The sequence below is a fragment of the Electrona antarctica genome (genome assembly GCF_951216825.1).
Source record: "Electrona antarctica genome assembly, chromosome: 20".
NCBI lineage: Eukaryota > Metazoa > Chordata > Actinopteri > Myctophiformes > Myctophidae > Electrona > Electrona antarctica.
Genome location: NC_136801.1, coordinates 13,625,036 through 13,641,659, shown reverse-complemented (window position 1 = coordinate 13,641,659; position 16,624 = coordinate 13,625,036). Strand labels below are relative to the sequence as shown.

Here is a 16,624-nt window from a genome sequence, read left to right as displayed (position 1 = left end):
TCTTTCTTCTTCCATGTCATGTGATGTGATGATGATGTCAAATCACCTTCCATTTTGAAAGAAGAATCTATTCTTATTAAGTCCATCCTGTGCAATAATTAAGGTCTATCCTGGCTGGCTCGACTTCTCACTCAGATCAGATCATTCTGAGTTGCTAAACCACTGGGATGGAAAACCATGGCATTAAACGAGGAATTGTGGTATGTTGAATTATATTTATGGGTGACTGCCGTGGCTCAGGTGGTAGAGCAGGTCGTCCAATGATCCATGGGTCGGCGGTTCGAATCCCGGCTCCTCCTGTCTACATGTCAAAGTGTCCTTGGGCAAGACACTGAACCCCAAATTGCTCCCGGTGTGCTGGTTGGTACCTTGCATGGCTTCCTCTGCAATCGGTGTATGAATGGGTGAATGTAATGCACAATCTATGTAAAGCGCCTTGGATAAAGGCGCTATATAAATGCACCATTTACCATTTTATGCCTATACAGTATGCCACCTCTTCATTTATACTTTCTGGCTAATGCATTGGATAATGCCAGTGAACTTCACAATTCAACATCATCTCCCTGAAACATAGCTTAATCGATTAAACATGGATATTCAGGAACATATTAACCCTGCTCTTAAAAGATGACAATACTAGTCAATGTATAGATCTCAGGTCATCAGGCAGTTTGATTGGAGACCACTAGTGTCTGGTGATCTGAGAGGCCTGAATGATGCGGGGAGCAGAGATGTAGGCTACTCAGGAGCTAAACCACTGTCTGGGATATAAGTAACTATAAATCAATTCTGTATTGAATAGGGATTTAAGTGATGAATTCAGTTTTGGCAGCATAACTCTAGGCTGCAGTATTTTGAAAGAGCTGGGATATATTCCAGACTATACTCACCCATCCTCAATATCACCTTCATATCGCACTAGACACACAGGGAAACTAGAAAAAGTGCCCCTCGGGGCACAGGTCTCCACCAGGGCAGGTCAGGTTGTGGCCTCCTGGTGGCGCTATAATAGGCCAATGTGAAAAGGGTGCCATTTCTTCATACGCCTTTGATGGCAATTGGATGATTTGAGGCATTTTGTTCCAAAAATCAACCTGTTGGTGGCGCTATAACAGGCCAATGTGAAAAGGGTGGGATATATTCCTCAGCCTAGTAAGAAAATGTGTGAAAGATTTCACGTAAATTGCACGCGTTCATGATTTGAGGCTTTTGTTCAAAACGGGGCAATCTTGCAAACTGTGAAAGCCAATTATAGCCAATTAGGATGGAATATGAAATATCGGACAGATCCGACTTGCGCACATGACCATAGAGATACTGTGTAACGATTTGTGAGATTTTTGGACAGAATCTGGAGGAGTAATATAAAAAAAAATGTTTTACAAAAGTCGGCCTCCTGGTGGCGCTATAAAAGGTAGATGCGGAAAATGCAGGTTTGTCCTTGGCCTCTAGGGAGTGTGCATGCAACGTTTCACGCAGATCGGTGCAGTTTTAGGTAAAACATGTGAAAAGCTGCCTCATGATGGCGCTATAACAGGCCGTTCTGGAAAATGTGGGGCAGAGGTTCATCGTTGGCATCCAGGGAGTGTGTGTGCAAAGTTTGGCATCGACCGGGTTAACGGTGCCGGAGATTAGCTGGTAACAGACGGACGGAAGGACGGACACACACACACACACACACGGACGGAGTGCAAAACATACTCTCTCCCCACACACGGACGGAGTGCAAAACATACTCTCTCCCCATGCCTTCGGCCTGATGGAGACAATAACTGATTCCCATGTCTAGTAGTGATCTGGAAGGAGGTGTAACCAGATCTCTGCTGGAATGGTTGGGGGTTCAGTTCCATGCTCAAGGGAAGTTTGGATGCTAATGTATGATAAAGTATAGGGCGTTAATTTGCGGGGAAAAAGGGATCTGCCCGACAGTGACAATATGTGTTTTTGTTCTTTTGCCTTCACAGTTCTGTTTTAATGTTGCAATCCATATTGCATGCAACAGCACATAAGCACCTGTACAATAATGCATAACTCCACCATGCTGTCTGTCCCAGATCAAAGATGACTGGCCAGGTTACAGTATGGACCTGTTCACCTACCCAGAACACTACCATGAAGACATTGAGAGTGTCTACATTCCACACGGGGTTATCATGGACAGGTTGGTATGCACCAGCAGAGATATTTTGCCTATTGGTGTTAGGAAAGCAGCAACTATTATTTGCTTATGCTGATAGAGTGAACTGTTAGTCTCATGATGTCAATTGACTAACATTTACATCTCAATTACCCCCAAATTGATAACTACTGTATTTGGCCACTGATCCCCATTTGAAAAGACCTTCGCCAGGGACCCCCTGGAACCCTCTCGAGTGCCCCTGTAGTTATAGTACTACTACTATTTCTGTATTATCTCATTGATTCCTTCCTTTGACACCCCCCCCTCCCTGCACGCACGGCACGCACACACGCACGCACGCACGCACGCACGCACGCACTAAGAGAGAGCTAATTAGGTGTTTTTGATTCCTATTCTGATTGTAATATTTTACGTTGTTTTCCCTTTAGAATCGAGCGCCTGGCCCACCACATCATGGACGACATTGAAGACCAGAACCTGGTGGCACTGTGTGTGCTGAAGGGAGGCTACAAGTTCTGCTCTGACCTGGTGGAGTTCATCACAGCGTTTGGACGAAACTCCAACAAGTATCTGGAGACCAGGGTGGAGTTTATCCGTCTGAAGAGCTATCTGGTAGGTGAACTGGAGTGAGCAGTGCAGTACCATACGTATATTTCAAGGGTATCATGGCTATTGTATATAGTATATCTCTGATGTCGGGGCAGAAACGTGTCCAATGTCCAAAATATTTTCAGGAAATGAAAATAATTATGTATTTAAAACAACACAATACTACCTCATCAAAGTTGGTATGGTAACTTTACGTCAGATACTTGAATGTGCCCTTACATTATCATGACATCATTTACCCAAATCTCAATTGGAGTTAGGTGTTTTTTGACCATCTATGTGGAGATAGTTGTTTGTCCATCGATTAGAATGTCGAAGGAAAAAGGAAGGAAGGAAAAAAACTGACTCCCCTGCGCCGCTGATGACATCATACTAGACTAGAGTGGTTATAAGCCTGTCTGCTTCCCTCTCCTTCGAGCAATATGCTTGTGGTTCAAATGAGATTTCGATGCTAAGTTCTACCCGCCGGGGAGCAGAGTTCGATCAGCTGGGCCACTCATCCTCTTGTTTTTATGTATTGTTTTTTAAATTGTTTCTTCTTCTATGAGATGTCATAATTCTGAAGCTGTATTGTTGACAGTTTCATGTAATGTGGAATGCTTATTCTGAGTGTTACTAGAGTGAGATTACATATTCTCTAATAGAGTAGTTTATTAAACCCAGATGTGTGGTGTTCCTACACTTCTCTTATGATATACATTATAATACGTCTACATGTATCAGACAGAGTATAAAGCTGCTTGGTATAGCAGCTGAAATAAACAGTACAGCATTGTACAAGTATAGGCATAAATGGCGATAGAGCTGTGCTGGTTCCACGTCAACCAGGAAACAAGTTGCTTCAAAAGCTCCTCCTACCCAAGCTGTATACTGTAGGTGACATCATAACTATTAGATTGTTTATAAGCCTCTCTGTCTTCCGTTTTCTCTGCATAGTTCATGTGGCTCAATGAGATCAGTACTACAGTTCACCCTCCAGTGAACTGAGTTCAAATCTCAAAGGGCACAAAATACCCCTCTTGTTTTTGGGGGAGGTCTTAATTGGCATATTCTTTTATATTATGATTATTATTATTTGTAGAATATTGTTATGATCTTCTTTTCTGTGAGCTATCTTTTATTTTAAAATCTGATGCCAGAGGTTTGAAATATTTCATGTGAAAAATCTATCCTGTCCTTTTCAGGATGTTGTGGAAACTAAACTAACCTAAACTAAACCACAACAAGTGTCTTTGTACTTGAGATGTGGCTGGGACCATTATACAAGATGAAAGTGTCATCAGTGAGTCAAACAAAGAAATTTACGTAATTTGTTTTTAAAGACATAACAAGAGGGTAATGAAGTAACCCAATGAGATTCGATCCCACGTCAACTCAAAGTTGAGTTAAGTGCAGTGTCTTCATCTCACTGAGCCAACCGTCAGTGCGCAGCAAAGACCACACATCTGGGTTAATATACTACTGTGAATCTTCTCTGACTCTGTTGTGTCTCTGCCTCTCCCAGAATGACCAGTCGACAGAGGACCTACACATCATAGGGAGCCGAGATCTGTCCTTCCTCCGTGGGAAGGTAAGGTGTGTGTAGGCCTACTGTAGGAGCTTTAAGCTATAACCATCTTACTGGTATTTCTGAAAATCATAGTGGGTAGGGTTAAGCTAGACACCAGTTGAGCTCTGGGGAGATGAAAATTCTCTTCCGATATGGACAAGGACAAATGGGTATGCACGGCACGCCCATGTGTGTAGTGTGTACACACACTCAACCCACGCCATACACTACAAGTGCTGTGAATGCTATCACATTTGTAGATATTAGCAGATTCTCCCCATTCAAACCCATTCTCTGGTTTGCCTCAAAACAAGGTATAGTGATGGACTGGGTATCAATAGTGATAATACCATTCAGTACATTTCACTTTTCAGTCACTTCATCTAAACACAGCTTCTGGCAGGGCATGAAAATGGGCAAATCCTAAATCTGTAAAATAAGGTGGCTGGGCCAGTTATGCACAAATCTCAGGTCTAGGGACCATGGTCAAAGTAAGGATTATGACATGTTTTGCTTATAAGAGGAATATTGCAATAGTTACAGCAGTTAAGTTAACACATGTGTATTTCTTTTTTTTAATGCTCTTATGAAGAATGTTCTGATTGTTGAGGTAAGCATTTACTTTCTGCACATTGAACATTGTTTTCTTGTGGACATTTCACACTGTAATAAAACACAAGCTGTGTACCACACTCTTCTTTACAGAACAATCCTCTTCTCGTTTTTTCTTAAACTTGCTCTTCTCCTCCCAAAGGCTATAATTGACACAGGAAAGACCATGAAGACCCTCCTAAAGCATGTAGAGACCTTTCAGCCTAAGATGGTCAAGGCCGCGGGGTGAGTCCCTTTGTTTTTAGAAAACAGTTCTCCCTATAAGACAACATGCCCATTATGCTGAACCCCCCAAACTAGTATTGATACAGTAAGCATATTTGCTTATCCCCTTGAAATGAATGAATGGATTTATTTTCACGTCTATAGTCACATTTTGTGACCCATCCTTCATCGGATTAAATGTAATAATATTCTCCAATGTTCTACAAAGCAATAAATACAGTATCATCTGCTATGTTTCTTAGATTACACTATACTTAATACTCATACAAAATGCTCAGTTTTTGTCCGTCCTCAAACATAAACAAAAAGTTAAGTAACAAAATACATGAAAACAATACTATCGATACTCCTGATTTATACTTTGTCATATGACCATATGAAAATAGCTACAAGCTCACAACGCGTCACATCGCAACGTGTGACGTGAGCTTGTAGATCTGCTATTGTCAAAATGCGTTATGTGAATGTTGGAACACTGTGATCTGTGTTGCAGCCTGCTAGTGAAGAGGGTTCCTAACATGGCTGAAGGTCTGACAGATTGTAAGTGCCTCTTGATGCTGTGATGACTAGCTGTGTCCTACTTTTGATCATTCTCCTGACAAATATGTCCTTTTTTCCTTTTCAACAGCAATACTAAATATGTCTGTCGTCTCTGTAACCTCATACGTCCAAAATGGTTACTTTTCAGGGATTACATTTTGGATGCAAAACACATCGCACCGCAAGTATAGAGCATTCATTTATGAAAAAAACACAAATGGTTAGAATAATTATGGAGATAGGCAGCGGTGGCCGAACGGATTGCGGAGCGGTCTTGATACCGGAAGGTCGCCAGTTCGAATCAGCGGTCCGACACGTTAAAATTACCACCGCTGAAGTGCCCTTGAACAAGGCATTGAACCACTATGATGAAATGTTCTATGAGCAGGGCCTGGCTGGAAACAAGTTCTTGAGCTTAGCCCAGATACCCTGGGTAAATATAGTAATCATTTCATTTCATTTCATTTCATAGAGGTTTCTGCCCGACAACAGCAAAATATTTCTGTTTGCAAAATTGCACATCTGTGCTTCTGTGCATGTGTTTCTGTGGTGGGCGCGCAGATATGTCCATAGCCTATAGGCCTATCAGTGATTTTCAACCCTTTTCATATCATGGTCCATTATTTATTCAGCATTTAAGCCACAGACCACCATTTGATGAGATTTAGCATCTCAGACCCAAAACTTTGAATATGTTGTTGCCGTTGAATTTTGTTCACATTCCATGCTGTATATTAATGTGGTATCATTACCATAGAAGAAAGTTAACAGGCAAATGTTGATCAAAATAACAATTATTCTACGTTCTCTAATTGTGTAGACTTCTTGTAAATGTAGTAATGCAGATGTATAACAATAATTGAACTCTTGAAAGCGTAAAATGTTACGCTCTCAAGAGTTAAAGATCTATAAGGGTTCATTTAGTTACCAACTCTCCATCATTTAGCTGGGAACCACCTGGAATCCCTTCAAGGACAACTGGACCACTGGTTGAGAACCACTGGCCTATATACACTGGACAGCCACAAGTGGCGTCCAAATATGAACATCCACAAATCACCATTGTTAGGCAACCATTACTGTTGTGCCCACTGCCCAGCCCATAATTTGAGATCCGGGGAGGAGGGGGAGCTTGACCTTACTCAGCTACGGCTGGCTGCCCCCTCGTGGATAGGCCTATATGAAACAATCATTTGCAGGATGTTCTTGTGATAGCCTATTACTTGACATCAGTCTCATTTCATGTACCTGTGTTTGGTCTTTGACAGATGTTGGATTTGAAATCCCCAACCGCTTTGTGGTTGGCTATGCCTTGGACTACAACGAGTATTTCCGTGACCTGAATGTAAGTCCAGAGTATATTACTGCTGCTGCTGCTGCTACACAAAGTCACCTTTAAATAATGATATGGCAGGGTTGAGAAGCATTGGAAGTTCACCACAATCAGACACATTTTTCTTCCTGAAACTTCAACTCACCTATACTGAATGTCCTCTGATCAGAATAATTTACTTCATGCTGTCATTTATATTCATAACAGTACTTAACAACTGCACTTGATTTTAAATGAATTAATGAAAAGGATGCATCAAATTAAATTATTATCAAACATGAATGTTAGATGTTAGGATGGTCAAACATTCAACATATGCCCCAATCTCTCCATTGTGCTGGATGTTGAAATACCTCTGGCTGGCTTCTTAAAATGTATAACAATTCATAATTTTGACCCTTTGTTTCCTTCCTGTCTCCGGCCTCCCTCCCCTGCCCTGTCCAATCTATCCCTCAATCCTTTCTATCCTTTCACTCCCTCCCTCCCTCCTTCCTTCCACATGTCCTCTGCTTTCTATGTCCCTCCCTCCCCTCGCCTCCCCTTCTTTTAGCATATCTGTGTCATCAGCGAGACTGGAAAGATGAAGTACAAGATTTGACAAATAACTTTGAAGGACAAACATTTTTTTGTTTGTTTTCTTTTTTCTTTTCTTTTCTTTTCTTTTCTTTTCTTTTCTTTTCTTTTCTTTTCTTTTGCTTTACTTTCTTTACTTTTTATTTTTATTTTTGTTTTACAATATTGAACCAAGCGTATGGGTTGCCAAATAAAAATACTGTGTATGTGTGAGCTCAATATTTGTGTATTGTTAATTGAAATTGTTAACTATTATTGTACGCTATTATTTAACATTTTACAGCAATGTCTATTAATTTCAAAGTAACTGTACTTTGCATTACGTGGACTTCTTCAAGTGTAGGCCTATAGGCCATTATGTGCAGTAGTCTCTAAAGGTGCTTGGAATGATTGCAAAATGGATAGCCAAATAAAAAATACATTTGGAGGATAATTATAAAATTATATAAAACATATAAAACAACCAAATGTTCTGAAAACACTATAGCATATATATTCTACATAATCTCAATTGATGGTTCAAAGTCAAGTGAGTCTCTTTTTAATTAAAACAATATATTTTGCCAACTCCCCCCCCCCCCCCCTATATAGTCTACTTTATTGTATAATCCATATATTAAAACCAAAAAGTGACGACAATAAAAAAGGGGGAAATAAAGAAGTTGAAGGAAAAGGAAGAAATGTACTATATATTGGCAACTTTTTTGAGCAGTTGCAGTGACAAAGGGATACAAATGTTGTATCTGAATCTGAAAGAGCCAACCACTAATGTCTACTTCGGATTCGGAACTATGTTGTATACTGCCTGGTACCCGGACGGACAGGGGGTGCACCCATAATGGTTGCATCCGACGGACAGTTTAGTTAGTAGGCACATGCCGGAAAAGGAAGCAGCATTGGCGCGAATAAACAACAACAACAGAGATTTGCGTAGCTAAAAATGTGATTATTAATTAACAAGTATTCTATATTGTAGTTTATTTGCGTCCTCGAATAGCAGACATATGTTTACGATAATCTGCGATGCGCGTCTTAATGTCTCTCTGTGTTTTAAACACTGGCAGCGCGAGGCTCTCATCTGTGCAGCTCGAGCCTTTTAAATGTTACATTATTGTTTAGCAGCAGATAGCTGTCAAACAACCAGACACTATCTGTTTGTTTATTTATTTTAACTTATAACTAATGACAAAGTATGTTCTAGTGGTCTAGCAACATTACTATTTTTCAATTTGAGTGATTGGAGGCGTCATTCGTTGACACTTGACTGTCTTGAAAACTGGCCTTACATTTCTGTATTTGAAGGTAAGTGACATGAACACATTAGGTGGGCACGGGGCATGGATGGGCTTAGCCCGTCTCCGGACCCCCCGGGTTGAGCTCCTTTGGACCCCTACGTAAAGTCATCAAAATGTCAGAAACTTTAACGTAGGGTTCCGAAAGGAGCTAAGCCTTCTACTGCTTCTACGATTCTGCCCTGCAGTAGCAGTAGAAGGCTATGGACCAGAGCTACAGGTTTTGTCACATTTTGTAGCAATTGAAATATTGGACCTTATTGTCAAACGTTCTAATCACGTATACTTTACTTACAACAACATTTTCTACTTTCCTTTTAATCTGTAAAGTTAATTGAAGATGTGTATTAACTGCTGTATAGGCCTATGAGGACTAGATCACTTAATCAAATCAGCTTACAACCTGCTGTGACCGTACTGGCTGCCAAAGTCACACAATTACAAACCACAACACGTAAATATTGTTTTCTTATTGACATTTTAATAATGGCTGACAAATCTCTGAAAGGCAATCCATATTGCTCTCTTGAATACTACCTCTGAAGTTGCAATACAGAAAAGTCCTATCTAATCTAACTATAACTATAACTATCTCTGTCTGTGTGTACGGTTTTAATTCACGTAACTCGAGAACCGTTTGCCCCACCGACTTGACACACATGTTCCACACCACCACAGGGAGTGCAGTGCCCTGCCTTGAGTCTGGGATACATGACAGTTGTCCAGAAACGCCACAAAACATGGACTTACAGTCCACTTTTCAGTCAGTTTGCACAGGCAGATAAAGAGATCTCCACATACAGTATTGGCACAATAGGGACACAGACAGATAGTTAAAACGGGTGCCCGGTGCTATGACAACGGGTATTATTAGGTTCCCAAGTTGCATCGTTCCCAAGTAGGCCGGTGGCCGACGGGCACAGGTTTAATTGTATGAAATGATGATAAACTCACCAATATTGCAACCTCTATAGGTTTAGAAATATAAAAATCCTGTTGTCACTTTATGAGCAACTTTCTGTCAATACACTGTGCAGCCATCATGAGCCATGTAGCTGCAAGCAACTCTTAGATGCTAGTCTAGACTCAGAGTTTATTAGCAACCAAGCTTTCCGTACAGCGGCAATGTTGGTGAGTTTAACGTCATTTAATACAATCAGATCATACCTTTCTGTTTTTTATGTGAACTGTCAAGGGTTGGTGTTGCAACTCTAGATTCAACATATTAATGTGTGTTATTCTGCCATATACAGTTACAGTACAAACCAGACTCAACATGTCTAAGCAAGACGTCAAAGGTGGTTACCTTGTGAAGTTTGTTGGGCAGAAGACGGAGTCTGCCATCAAGGCTTATGAGGTAAGACTCTGCTTTGTCAACACAGGCTATATTAGTATTTCTATTTAGTGAACAGCAGAGACTATAACGTGCTGTCTGTTTGTTGTACCGTTTTGTTTTGAGAACAGGCCATCCTGGTGCTGCAGCCTGAGGAGTATGTGAAGATCATTGATGAGGATGCTGCATTACAGCTGAACCAGAAGGACAAGTCTCTGTTTGTCTTCAGCGACTTCACCACGCCGGCCTTTCAGCACTGCTTGAAGGTCTGGCTTCGCAGCACTCTTGTCTCACTCGTATCTAAAGTCGGATACTGCCCGATATATTTTGTGCCATAGCGTGTGGTCATTCATTGCTGTCGGTTTGTCCCGTCTCTCTTTCTCTGTGCAGCATGGCTACAGAATAGTAAGCCCACTGGTGGTTCTGTACTGCCTGCAGCAAGAGATAGTTGTTCCCAAAGCAGAGAAGCCGGTCTATAACATGGCGATGGCTGACCTCGCCATATCCTGTACCAGCCTGGACAAGACAGTACGGGTTAGTTCACAACAGCAATGCTGATTGCTTCTATTTGAGTTGGTATAATCGCTCCTCACTTACAAGAGTTTAAAGCTGTATTATGAATTAGTGAATTAAACTTATTTTGTCCGATATGTATGGTAGAGCATGTTGTTATCCCCTTGAAACCTGGAACGCCAATAGGTTGTGTTATACCTTTAATGACGGTTGGGAACAGCTGTGTGCAGTATATAGCAACTTGAAGATTTTAAATTCAGCACTTGCGCAGGAGACCCAAGTTAAAATCCGGGGTAGAAGGGGTAGAATTTTGTTTTGTGCCTGCTGCCTGGTAGCTGGATTTTGTTCTAGTACAAGTATCATCTCAAGGTTTGGTGTTGAATTATACCTACGTTTGGAGAGAGGCAATACAATGTATTATATGTCAGGAGAATATCATCATAACAAAACACCTTTTGTTTTCGTCCATGTATGTGTGCATTCACAGGCAGAAGTATCGGACCTGGTAAAGCTAATGGGTGGCAGGGTCTATCTCGACCTTGGCGTGTGTGTCACTCACCTGATAGCCGGGGAGGTCGGCAGCAAAAAGTACCTGGTAGCTGCCAGTCTTGGCAAACCTATCCTGCTGCCCACATGGGTCAGAACGTGCTGGGAGAAATCACAAGACAGGTATTCATTTACGCATGTGAAATGTGAAATTATGTTTTAGGAACCCAGAATCATATTCCGTGTTGGATATAATGTAATATTAATATATATTGGGATTCTGACAACTGCTCAAGCTTCTAAATTGGAAAGGTCATTCTAAAATGAGGTATCGAGCTTGTACTCTTTGAAATTGATTGAATAATTTATTTTTATTTTTACAATGATGACGCATGCAAGCTGCCTTAACTCTAAATAAACTTGAAAGGTATACTGTATTCTCTCCCACCTCTGTCCCTCAGTATTTTCAGGTACACAGACCTGCCCATGGAGGACTACCTGTGTCCGGTGCTGCGTGGCTGCACCATCTGTGTGACGGGCCTCGGGTCTGTGGACCGCAAAGAGGTGGAGCGGCTCTGTGAGCTACACGGAGCCAACTACAGCGGGCAGCTCAAGATGAACGAGTGCACTCACCTCATCGTCAGTGAACCCAAAGGCCAGTCATGTTTGATTGAATAATGTATTATCGGCAGAGGTGTAAAGTAACTAAGTACATTCATCTAAGTATTGATTGATTGATTGAAGAATTTATTAACAGTACATTTCAAGCACAAACTCAATACAAAGGCTGTTAACTGTGAGTGGACGACCCAATTAAGCATTACACTTGTTTCCAATAGGGTCCACCATGTTCAAATCATCAAAACATTTAGAGACGTACAAATAGACAATTCTATAGACAGAACAGGAATTCATCATAAAGGAGTACTGTACTATTTGTACTTTACTTGAGTATTTCCAATTTGCCAGTACTTTTGCTTCTACTCCACTACATCTCGGATCCAAATATTGTACTTTTACTCCACATCCTTTAGTTACTTTGTAGATTTTGATTATTAATTTATTACAAAACATAAAGTAACCACTTCAGCCATATACATTTCGGCCATTTTAAAATAGCCGATCTACAAGTTCACAATGCGTCTCTCTCGATGTGACACGTTGTAAGCTTGTAGGTCTGCTATTTTCAAAATATTTGAAAACTTGAAATGAGACATTGTGCATGAGGAGTACTTTTACTTTTCGTAATTTAAGTACATTTCAATGACAATACTTGTGTAATTTTACTCAAGAACATTTCGAATTCCGGACTTTTACTTGTAACGGATTAATTCTGTATTGCAGTATTGATACATGTTCTTAAGTACATTTTTGAGTACTTTTTCCACCACTGATTATCAGTTTGCAAAAGGTACATGGGTACATTTTTGCAATAATGATAAATAAAAAGGATAACACAAAAAGCCCTGAGGCCTCTTAGAGCGTGTTTCCATTGTGGACTGTGTATTGAATTGTGAGGAATTCAATTCATCAAGACAAATAAAGAAAGACAATTCTATACAAGAAATCATCAATGCTAGGAGCAGTAAAAGTATATTTACAGAAAAAAACAGATTTGTCTAGGTCCAGTTGCAAATCGCAAACGGGTACTCTTTCATGGCGGTTTCACACTTTTTGATGGCTGTTGGTAGGGCATTTCGTTGGCATCATAGTTTTGAATTAATCCCCATGTTTGTGGCATATCTGGGGGGTGATCAGTGGAGCTCCCTCTGGTGTTGTGCATGTGGGCGTTATCACTCCTTCGAAGCAGTTAGAGGTACAAAATAGTAGAAATAGTTGTTATTTCTGCTATTTTTGAAAAATGTTTGAAATGTATGGACATTTTTCAATGTGGAAACGACTATTATTATCTCAAATAATTACAATTATCTCAATTAAAGCGATTAGGCGTTTATGTAATAATTGTGACAGGCCTATACTCATGTACATCTTGTTTTGTCACTGTTGATATCCTGACTTGTGTACATTATGCTGTTCACAGGTCAGAAGTACGAGTGCGCCCGCAAGTGGAACGTGTACTGTGTGTCTCTGTACTGGCTGTTTGACAGCATAGAGAAGGGTTTCTGTCAGGACGAGAGCCGCTACAAAGTGGAGCGCACGGCGGCCAATAAGGACAGCCGGCCGCAAACCTCCACCCCCACTGGCGGCAACAGGAAGGACGGTGAGCCAAGCGTCCACCACCACGGGTCAATTATTTTATATCCAATCAGGACAGAGAACTCCTACAGCATACAGATTAAACGAGTGAAATTGGAAGTGACGACACAAAGAAATGAGCAGACACATTTGCAACTTGAACTCTATAAAAAAATAAGCTGATAAATGGATAGATTGTTTGAAAACTTTATTCCAGACACAGTGGGTCCATAACACAAAAAAACAAGACACACAATAAACAGATGTCCTATGCCTAGGCCTATGTAGCAGACTATTTTCACTACAAAAAGTCTGTTAATTTAACATACAAACATTGCCTCCAGTGTTTCCAGAAGCATGAGGAAAACATTGTGTCACTCTGTGTGATCCCTGTTAAGGCCACGATTAATACATTCTTTGATTCCTTCAGTCTACACATGAATCTAAACATGAAATTCCTCAGTACAGCATGAAAGGTAGGTACATTACTAGTCACAAACATTTCACTTACACTGGTCCATCTTTGGAGTTTCCGGAAGATTCGAAAAGCATCATTATATGCCACCTGAAGTTTTTTCATTTTCGCACTGCTATAACGCACCACAAGTAAGCTGTATATAGTGGAGTGCAGTAGGTTTAGTCATATACTCATTACTCACCTGATTGACTGAAAATTTATTTTCTGTTTATTAAAGAGCTGGAGAGACTCTTGTTACTGAACAAACACTATAGCAATGTTTACTATAGAATACAGTGCATTCATCTTTTAACAAACACCTTTTTGTTTTTACCAACACATCACTTATCCTACCTTTTTAAGCTGTAATAATGAGGCCCTTTTTCAAAATCGTTCGACATCAACATTGTTTCATCCAACCACTGTGTTCTAAAGTTATTAAGTTACACACTCAACCTATATTCTGTATTATCTCCTTTTGGAATGTGTCAGTCAGTCCGCAACTGAATTGTAATTTTGAGAGTTTGCTTCTTCTTTTTTTAACTCCCAAACAGCTATGTCACTCTTGGGCCTGAGCAACATCTCGGTCAACACCAGCGTGACGGTGAATGACACGGCCGTCACCACCAACGGCACCACCGTGGACACACCAGACCCCATTGATGGCCTGGATATGTCCGCCTGCCCTGCCGATGACGTGCTAGATGGCTGTAAGGTAAAACGAGAGACATTTATTCACCACTGCATCGACAGGATAACCTGACTCCGCCAGATGGAGCGGTATTGATTCACTAGTTCACAATACAGCCCCATCTGGTGCCACTCAGGGACTCGCGGTAAACCGGGCCGGACCAATCAGCGGCAGCTACGGGCGGGATCTTCCAATCACCTGCCAAGTAGCTTGAAAAAATGGACGGCCTTCTTCAGTGACGAAGACTAAATTATAAATACTAGTCCTTACCCGTTCTGAATATATGAACAGCAAATTATGTTCAGTGTGGGTAATGTGATAGGGAATTAATTGCCTTGGCAACAGTTACAATCATGTGCACTTTTATATCTGTTGGATCATAACATATGAATACTTGTGATGGTGATGTTCAGTGTGTCACGCAGTCACGCTGGGTGCGCGCAGGGCTGTAACCTGTCGTAGGCAGGCAGTCACTAGTGGTGACTAGTTCTGAAAATAGCAGATCCACAAGCTCACAACTGCGACACATTTTAAATGTCTGTACAGCTCTATCTGTGTGGCCTGTCGGTGAAGAAGCTGGAGAAGCTGCGACGCCTGGTGAACATGGCCGGCGGTCTTCGCTTCAACCAGCCCAGTGAGGAGCTCACTCATGTGGTCATGGGAGAGCCTGACCCCGACCTCAAGAACTTCTTGTGCAAAGCCACTCATAGGTTTGAAACTACTGCTGAGGCAAATCATACTGCAATTGTTTGAAAACTGTAGTTACTTTGCTGATTTTGATTATTATTATAAAACATACATTAACCACTTGAGCACTACAGTACATATACTTTGGCGATTTGAAATTAGCAGATTTGAATACATTTTGAAAACTTCAAATGGGAAATTTCTGCATAATGAGCACTTTTTTGGTACTTTTAAGTATATTTTGATGCCAATACCTTTGTACTCTTACTGAAGTAAATTACTCAAGTAAATTCTGAACACCGGACTTTAACTTTTTAACTTAAATTTGTGGTATTGATAAAGTAAAGAATGCCAGTAGTTCTTCCACCACTGAAGCAGATTAAGCATAGTAAATAAAGTTTAAATAGTCACATAAATGTAGAGTTCCGAGAGAGCAATGTCGTGCCTAGGATACCAGGACATAAACGGCGTCTATGCATGATTCTTCTCTTCCCAGACCCCATGTGGTGACAGTCCAGTGGCTCATAGACTGCTTCTCCAGAGGCTGCCTGCTAGCGGAGGACGACTACCTCCACCCCGACTGTCTGCCTCCTGCCTCAGCGGCCTTAGCCACCGCTCCCGCTCCCAAAGCCCCCGCCTCCTCCATGGCTCCTCCCCCCTACTACGCCAGCCCCAGCACTCCCAGACACAAGAAGACGGAGGAGGATATGCTGTCTCAGTACATGGACGATGACCCTACAGTAGGTAAGCAGCCATCCACCCCCCTCCCCCTCTCCCCACATTGTAGTCGGAGTCGCTGAAGGAATGCGTTATTGTCGTCGTTTTGACGACTTCAAGAAGATCATGTCATCAGGTTGATGGTCATGTCATCAGGAAGGAAGACCATAAAATCTGAGCGTGTCTATAGTAAACGGATAATTATCCAAGTGAAAACTGAAGCTGGTGAATCGGTTTCACAATTAAAGTGATACAAACTTCCCCCCAAAAAAACTGTCTGATATTAATATTAGAGATGGGAAATTCACAATTCTGTGGTTTATTTGTAAAATTCATCATTTGATCCATTACCTTGGATACTTTTAAAAATATATATTTTTTTATTATTTTTAATGTCAGATTTTATAAAAGACCCTTTTGGTGTTAGCATTATGTTATGCTTTAGCTATTGAAAAATAGAAGATCTACAAGCTCATAGCGCGCCACCGAGTGGCGCGCTACGAGCTTGTAGGTCTGCTATTTTTGAAAAATCTAAGAATGACTGACATAGAAACATAGCTTTTTCAGAAAACTGTCAGGATGTAGAAGACATTTTTAGAATCTGATATCAGGTCAAAATGGGTTAAACACCTTGCAAAATACATTAAATTCTATTTCCATTCCACGTT

At 41.0% G+C, this 16,624-nt stretch overlaps 2 protein-coding genes across 2 annotated transcripts in view; both read left to right on the top strand.

The window, feature by feature from the left end:
• Window positions 1-167: 167 nt before the first annotated feature.
• On the top strand, window positions 168-7,624 carry prtfdc1a (phosphoribosyl transferase domain containing 1a; the record flags this gene model as incomplete). The annotated part of the gene is made up of 9 exons (XM_079489602.1): window positions 168-200; window positions 2,058-2,164; window positions 2,572-2,755; window positions 4,257-4,322; window positions 4,894-4,911; window positions 5,056-5,138; window positions 5,632-5,678; window positions 6,947-7,023; window positions 7,562-7,624. The coding sequence occupies 9 exons, from the start codon at window positions 168-170 to the stop codon at window positions 7,607-7,609; spliced, it is 663 nt and encodes a 220-aa protein (XP_079345728.1). The 3' UTR covers window positions 7,610-7,624.
• A 799-nt stretch (window positions 7,625-8,423) lies between these two features.
• The window catches only part of topbp1 (DNA topoisomerase II binding protein 1), a 33,191-nt gene continuing 24,990 nt past the window's right edge, over window positions 8,424-16,624 (top strand). The window contains exons 1-10 of the mRNA XM_079489174.1: window positions 8,424-8,886; window positions 10,130-10,233; window positions 10,341-10,475; window positions 10,600-10,743; window positions 11,210-11,391; window positions 11,670-11,863; window positions 13,250-13,429; window positions 14,416-14,576; window positions 15,099-15,262; window positions 15,736-15,983. Of these exons, the coding sequence (XP_079345300.1) occupies window positions 10,153-10,233; window positions 10,341-10,475; window positions 10,600-10,743; window positions 11,210-11,391; window positions 11,670-11,863; window positions 13,250-13,429; window positions 14,416-14,576; window positions 15,099-15,262; window positions 15,736-15,983 (1,489 nt within the window). The 5' untranslated portion in view covers window positions 8,424-8,886; window positions 10,130-10,152. The remainder of the gene's footprint in view (window positions 8,887-10,129; window positions 10,234-10,340; window positions 10,476-10,599; window positions 10,744-11,209; window positions 11,392-11,669; window positions 11,864-13,249; window positions 13,430-14,415; window positions 14,577-15,098; window positions 15,263-15,735; window positions 15,984-16,624) is intronic.